At 44.1% G+C, this 8,145-nt stretch overlaps 1 gene segment (V, D, J or C); it reads right to left on the bottom strand.

Moving 5' to 3' along the window:
• Positions 1 to 5,941: 5,941 nt before the first annotated feature.
• LOC116273511 lies at positions 5,942 to 6,702 on the bottom strand. The segment is given in 2 exon segments: positions 5,942 to 6,438; positions 6,564 to 6,702. Coding segments are annotated over 2 exon segments (546 nt in total).
• Positions 6,703 to 8,145: the final 1,443 nt, after the last annotated feature.

The raw sequence follows: 8,145 nt of genomic DNA, 5'->3' as shown, positions 1-8,145 counted from the left end.
GAGAGAGTCTCATAGGTAGAACTGTGACACTGCTCGGGGCTTCACGAAGCTGGCACCTCTAGATGCTGGACGGAGATGGAGCTACCCTGCCACTGACCCAGACATGGAGGAGGGTCCAGGGAAAACAGAGGCATGGACCAGAACTGTAGAAGCAGGCAGGACTAGGATCAGACTCCTGTGAGTACTTGTGGTGACTGTTATAGCAAGTGCCCCCATTTGTCCCAGAGTTGGTGGCAGTGGTGATGAGTCTCTCAAAGAAGCCAAGTTTCTCCTCACTCTGGCCCTGCCCAGATGGCCCCTCTTCCTGGCTACAAATTGATCATGAATGACTCCTCCATAACTCCCACCAGACCAGCCAGACTTTGCAGTGGCCCTAGAGTATCCATTAATGGATTTTAGTTGAAAGAAAAGGTGTGCAATGGTTTCTTTTCCATAGGAACTTCAGCCCCCCTCTTCTCTTGTCTGCCAGCCCCTTCATAGAACTCTCAGTCCAGAGAGCTGTACATTTCCCAGGTGGGTGAGAAGGCCAGTTGCTGACCTGTCTCCCTGTGAGGGACACAGCTGCTGGAGTCTGGTGAGCAGATGATACAGGGTCACAGGAGGATGGTTTCTCAGTTGTTCTACCTGTAGATGCCTCACAAGGAAAAGCCTACAGCACCCGGTGCTGCCCCAGTCCCAGACCTACTGAGCCCTTCTTCGGCTTCTCTCTGCCTCTGTCTTTTTTCTTTCTGCACCAAAGATATGACTGTGAGGGCCCTGTTAAGCTGCATTTTTGTGGCTCCTTTGCTCTGCACAGAATTCCCGTACCATTTCATATCTTTTCTGGTCCATGCTGCTATTTTAGTAAAGTCCTGGGCTCTTAGTCTAACTGATGAGATTCTCTATGACACATCAGAGCAGAGAGCCCAGTGTGGAGAGAAGGGAAGCCACTAGAAAATGCAGGCCTGAGGGCTGAGGCCTCCTCTTCCACACACTCAAGAGTGTGACCCCTTTCAGACTCCCCAAGTTTTGTCCTGAAGATCTTGGGCTCTGTGGTGGATCTCTGCTTGCTCTCAGCCCACCCACCTTTGGCACCAAAAAGCGACCCTGGAGTTTAGTGTGCCACTGGACAGAGGGAGAACCAGGCTGAGCTCTTCTATTTTTGGTACTTATTTGCCCTGGCCACACCGTGGCAACCCAGTGGCCCCTTGCATCTGGTTTGAAAGGTTTATGAGGCTCTCATCCAGAATCCTGGCTGCAGCAACCCCAGCAGAAGTCCTGTTCGCACACTTGAAGAATAATAGAAAGAAGAATTAGTGGAAGTGAGTAGGCATTATTGGTTGTGGAATCTCATATCGTGTATTTAGTACCAACTGACGTGCTTTCTGAGGGTAGCTGTGTTAGAGAAGCTCTGTTCTTGCCCACCATAGAACTGGCATCAGTAAGAGTGAGGCCAGCCCCCAATGCTGCCTCTTACGACCTTGGAACCCTGGGAGGAGTTGGTGCAGATAATCTACAGGGCACCCAGGTAAGTTTTGTATCAAATGAAAAATATTGTGTGGGAGATACTAACACATACTAATACTCCTTTTGTCAATTGCTTTACTGAATTCAGCCTTAAACCGCCCCAAAGTGTTTTTATTTGATAAACAGGCAGAATCCTACCCAGGCCACAAGCACAACCTCTAACAAGGGCCTACTGCATGAAAGCAATCATAAGCTGTTGTCAGGATTCAATGAGGTCACACTCTCAAGAATTAAAAAGCTGTTGGTCAGTAGTAAGGTTGCAGTTGTACTGCTAAATCTCAATACAACCTATCAAAACCTCTAGGATACAAAGCAAAGGAAGTGCTAAGAGAAAAGTTTACCATTAAATACTTACATTGAAAATCCAGAAAGTGCACAAACAGACATCTAAAAGTCACACCTCGTGGAACTGAAGGATCAAGAACAATGCAAACCCAAACTCAGAAAAAGAAAGAAATAACAAAGATTAACCCAGAACTAAATAAAACTGAAACAAAAAACAATACAAAAGATAATATGCACATAAACAAAACCGAAAATGGACAAATATCTGAATATATACAACCTTCTTAGGATTAAACCTGAAAATATAGAAACTCTGAACAAAACCAAAGAAGCAGTGAGATTGAAATACAATTTTAAAAAGTCAACCCCCACAAAAGTACAGGACCATTAAACCACATTTGAATTCTATCAGACATTGAAAGAAGATTTCATACCAGTCTATGACAGTAATTGTGATGGTTAATATCTGAAAGTCACCTTGGCTGATTGATGACATAAAGTATTGGATCCTGGGTGTGTTCATGGGGGTTTGCCAAAGAGATTAACATTTGAATCAATGAGATAAGGCCCCATTAATCTGGGTGTAAGCTTAATCAGCTGCCAGCATCGCTAGAATATAAGCAGACAGGCATGAAAGAGACACTGGCTTAGTCTCAGCCTACATCATTCTCCGCTGATGCTTCCTGCCCTTGAACATCAGACTCTAGTTTCAGTTTTGGAACGTGGATTGCTCTCCTGTTCCTCAGCCTGCAGACGGACTCTTGTGTGACTTAGGATCACGCATATGTTTAATAAGCTCATAGATATATATACACACACATATATATGCCTCAATGGTCTTGTCCCCATGGAGAATACTGACTAATACACTAGTCCACAAGATGGAGAAATAGGGAATCCTTCCTAAATTATTCTATGAAGCCAGTATCACCCTGAAACCAAAATGAGGGAAGGAGGTAAATAAACAAGAAACTACAGACCAATATCCCTTGATGAAACAAAGATGCAAAAAATCCTAAAAAACAAAAATACTTGCTAAGTGAATCCAATGGCTATCAAATCACAGTCCATCACCATGATGAAGTGGGTTTCTTACCAAGGATGCAGGATGGGTTAACATACAAAGTCAATAAATGTAATATGTCACATAACCAGAATTAAAAACAAAAATCACAAGATTATTTCAATGATGCAGAAAAGGTACTTTGTGCAGCCACTTCAGATTAAAACCTCTGCAGCTGGCATAGAAGAGACATAACTTATGCTAATGAAATTTCTCGGTTGCTAAACCCACAGCCAACATTACACGGAGCAGAAAAAAGTTGTGCATTTTCTCAGAACTGGACCAAGACAAGAGTGTCCACTTTCACCACTTCTGTTCAACATGTTTTGGAAGTCTTAGCCAGAGCCATTTGCATAAAGAGAAAGAAATTAAGGGCATCCAAATTGGCAAAGAGGAAGTCAAACTGTCACTGTTTGCTTATAATATGATCGTATACCTAGAAAACCTTAAAGACTCATCCAAAAAATTCTGAGAACTGGTGAACGAATTCAGCAAAATTTCAGGATACAAAATTAAGGTACACAAATCAGCAGCTCTGCTATACAAAAACAGCGACCAAGCTGAGAATCAAATCAAGAACTCAACCCCTTTTCCAAATAGCTGCAAAGAAATAAAAATACTAACCAAGGAGATGAAAGACCTCTACAAAGAAAAGTACAAAACACTGCTGAAAGAAATCATAGATGATGCAAACAAACAAAAACACATCCCATGCTCATGAATGGGTAGAATCAATATTGTGAAAATCATCATACTACCAAAAGCAATCTACAAATTCAATGCAATTCCCATCAAAATGCCAACATCATTTATCACAGAACCAGAAAAAAACAATCCTAAAATTCATATGGAGCTAAATAAGAGCCTGCATAGCCAAAGCAAGACTAAGAAAAAACGAACAAACAACAACAACAACAACAAACAACAAATCCAGAGGCATCAGATTACCCAACTTCAAACTATACTCTAGGACACCGTGTTCAACAAATGCTGCTGGGATAATTGGCAAGCCACATGTAGAAGAACAAAACGAGATCCTCGTCTCTCCTTTTATACAAAAATCAACTCAAGATGAATCAAAGAATTAAATCTAAGGCCTGAAACCATAAAAATTCTAGAAGATAACATTGGAAAAACCCTTCTAGACATTGGTTTAGGCAAAGACTTCATGACCAAGAACCCAAAAGCAAATGCAACAAAAACAAAGATAAATAGATGGGACTTAATTAAACTAAAAGGCTTCTGCACAGCAAAAGAAATAATCAGCACAGTTAACAGACAACCCAAAACGTGGAAGAAAATCTTCACAATCTATACATCCAACAAATGACTAATGTCTGGAATCTACAAAGAACTCAAACGTATTTTCAAGAAAAAACTAAACCATCTCATCACAAAGTAGGCTAAGGACATAAATAAACAATTCTCAAAAGAAGATCTATGAATGGCCCATAGACATAAAGAAAAATGCTCAGCATCACTAATGATCAGGGAAATGCCAATTAAAACCACAATATAAAACCACCGGAATACCGCAAGAATGGCCAATAATAGATGTTGGCATGGATGTGGTGAAAATAAAACATGTTTACACTGTTGGTGGGAATGTAAACTACTACAACCACTATGGAAAACAGGGTGGAAATTCCTTAAGGTACTAAAAATAGATGTACCCTTTGCTCCAGCAATCTCACGACTAGGCATGTACCCAGAGAAAAAGAAATCATACAAAAAAGATACTTGCACATGCATGTTTATAGCAGCACAATTTGCAGTTGCAAGAACATGGAACCAGCCCAAATGCCCATGAATCAACAAGTGGATAAAGAAAATGTTACATATATATGCATATCATGGAATACAATGCAGCCATATAAAGGAACAAAATAATGGCATTCACAGCAACCTGGATGGAACTGGAAACTATTCTAAGTGCAGTAACTCAGGAATTGAAAACAAAACATGGTATGTTCTCACTTGTAAGTGGGAGATAAGCTATGAGAACACAAAGGCATAACAATGATACAATGGACTTTGAGGACTGGGAGGAAATGGTAGAAGGAGGGTGAGCGAAAAAATGTTACTCACTGGGTATACTGTACACTGCTTGGGTGATGAGTGCACCAAAATCTTAGAAATCACAACTAAAGAACTTATTCATGTAACCAAACACCACCGGTTCCCTAAAAACCTATTAAAATAAAAAAATTAATAATTAAAGGGAAAAAAACACTAAAATCCTTAAAAACCCAAATAAATAAGTAAATATATAGAATATGAGAACCTCTTCCACTATAGAGAGAACCAGAGGCAAGAGATGAAGATGCAAGAATCCCGACAAGCCCTCACACACTCTCCTGTCCCCTGAGATGAACATCACTCCAAGAGTTTCTTTTTGAAGGATGAAAAATTCAAACTTTACAATAAGTAAACAAAATCAGGAATAATCAACCTAACGGCCCTCAAAGGTAGTAAGGAACCCTCTATGGGATGGGTGCAATTCAGCAAGAACAGGAAGAGTCTCAAAAGAAGTTTGCAGTTGAAAAAAGCCAGAACAAATGGGCAGATAGTGTTTGATAACACTGACGCATTCCAAAAAATGGAAACCAAACAACAGTGACAGAGACAGATCTGTGGCTGCACAGGAGAGCACTGGGGAAGGGAGGGAGGGAGATGACAAAGGGTCATGAGGGGTTGCTGGGGTTGGTCACAGGTTGCATAGCTCCCTGTTGGTGGTGATGTATTCAAGGATTTCAAAAATGCCAAAATTTTCTAAGTTCCTATTATAAATCTGGTTGGTATATTAGATGTGCATTGTTCCTACATGAAAGGAGTTTTATTAAAAAAGAATGTGCTGGGGAGAAAGGAGGCACAGGGATTCATACTGAGGAGTAGGGGAAGGAAGACGGCACTCTGGAAACTCCTGGAAATGGGAAAAGGATGACGGAGACACAGGTTCCCCATCAGAGGTGGGTCTGTGATGACACAGACGGACCTGCCACCTCAGCCCAGGACCTCAGTGCAGACACCCTGTGTCTCAAGCTGCAGGGAGCAGGATGTTCTGTTTCCTGGATGCCCTGGTCCTGACTCTGAGGACTAAAGGGGAAGAGGAGCCTCCATTCTCAGACAGGGCCCTGGATGCCCCTGGACCCATGGGGGAAGCTACAGCAGCAGAGGCCACAGGCCAGGCCTCAGCAGCAGCTGCCGGGAGCTCACCCTCCTGGCAGAGGAGGAAGGAGGTTCTTGTCTTACTTCCTCCTGGGCCTGGAGCACTGTGGGACCGCTCAGGCTGTTATCCCATGCTTCACAGTAATAATCAGCCTCATCCTCGGGCCGGAGCCCACTGATGGCCAGGGAGGCTGACGTGCCAGACTTGGAGCCAGAGAATCGGTCAGGGACCCCTGAGGGCCGCTGATTATTATCATAGATGAGGAGTTTGGGAGCTGTTCCTGGGAACTGCTGGTACCAGTACACATCATTACTTCCAATGTTGGAGCCGCTTCCAGAGCAAGAGATGGTGACACTCTGCCCGGGAGCCCCAGACGCTGAGGGTGGTTGAGTCAGCACAGACTGGGCCCGGGACCCTGGAAGTGAGAGAGACACAGACATGGTGATTGACAATAGACACAAGGAGAAAAGAGGAGAAAAGAGGAGAAAGCAGGGCTCCAGGACTTCCCAGGGCCCCTCTCTTGGTCCCCTATCCTGTCACCTGCACAGTGAGTGAGAAGGATCAGGAGGAGAGGGAACCAGGCCATGCTGGAGATTGTCCTGAGTCCTGTCTTCTCTACCCACAGCTGCAGCTGAGCTTCCCCCACATCTCTCCCTGTCTTCATACTCTGAGAGTGGGAGGTCCATCCATGCAAATCAGACCCCCCAGTTTTGTGACCCCACCCTGAACCCTGGGTCAGGCTCCTGGGCTTGAGGATGCCAGGGGGTGGCAGGGGTGGAGCTTTGTGGTCTCAGGGGTGGGGAGGACACAGGACACAGCTGTCAGCCCTGAGCAGAGGACATCAGGCAGGGCAGGTGCCTGGTTCTGCTCTGATTACCCCCAGTCTTCTCAGAAATGGTCCCCAAGCGCCCCCTAGTGTCCAGACTAAGGCAAACTGTTCTATGATAAGGCGACCAGAGCCTCTGAGATACACCACTGCCTCCCCCCACCTCCCGTTCTGTCCACTGCCCCCACTCTCAAGTCCAGACCTAGTAAGGTGGCACCTGTGTCTCCCTCCTGTGACCTCAGGGCCGTCTTCACACTCTACCGGACTCCTCAGGAGTGGATCTGTCCATGGTTCTTTCACTGTACATTGTAGAGGGCTCAGGTGATGTCTACACAAAGTCCTTTTATTTCAGGATCAAGCCCAGAGTGGGGACCGGCGCCGTGGACTCACTTCCCCTCCTGTGTTGGACACCGGGTCCTCTCCTCTCATATGGCTCCGTCCTGTTGGCCAGAGCTCTCCTTCCTCTGTGGATCCTGCAGCGCTGAGGAGAAAGGGAGCTCTTCCCTCTCGGATGCTCTGGGGAGACATTCCCAGAGGGTGTTTCTGGTAAATCCTTGTTCTCTCTCTACTTCCCCAGATTGGCAGTCATAGTCATTTGGATACTGTGACCAGGGATCTTGCCTAGGAGTCTGTCCTCCAAGCACTGAGTGCCCATCTGCAGCGGATCCTGGCAAATGACTCTGGAGTGTTTCACTTATGAGCAAAAAGAGCAAAGATGCTCAGTCTTTGAAGATGGGAAGAATTAAAACTTCAACTTGGTTTAACCAGCGTCTGTCCTCAGGTGAGCCTGATACGTGGCAGCTCTTACAATCGAGCCCCCAACTAGGATTTCTAGGGGAAAAATATGGTTCAAATTCAGTAGTGAGTGTTGTGGGGGTGGCTTAAAGATGATAGAAATTGTTCATCTTTGATCTGTAATGACATCTAGAATCGAATAAACTGAAGACAACAAGCTTAACAAAAAACATAATTCTGTTGATCAAAATGAAAAATGAAACAGTTTATGTCTGTGACTGCTTGAGTTCTGGCATGATACACTCTGAGATCGTAATAAATATTTGTTTAGGGAATTTTAAGGGGATACAGAAAAACAGCAGGATGGTTATGTTAATATAAGTTGCAACACAGTAAGATTTTAAATGCTCCATTTAAACGATGCAATAGTGAAACCTAATACTGACATTTAAATAAAACCAGTCCGTATATGGAACTGAAATACAAGGTATGCTGTGCTTTGGGATCGCATTTCAAGGGTGTTGTTATTTTAAATGTTCCTTTTTGTGTAAGCCATGTTCC

This window comes from Papio anubis, unplaced genomic scaffold (assembly GCF_008728515.1).
Source record: "Papio anubis isolate 15944 unplaced genomic scaffold, Panubis1.0 scaffold786, whole genome shotgun sequence".
Taxonomy (NCBI): Eukaryota; Metazoa; Chordata; class Mammalia; order Primates; family Cercopithecidae; genus Papio; species Papio anubis.
The sequence above is the reverse complement of the archived record's forward strand: the minus strand, read 5'-3'. Positions and strand labels throughout refer to the sequence as shown.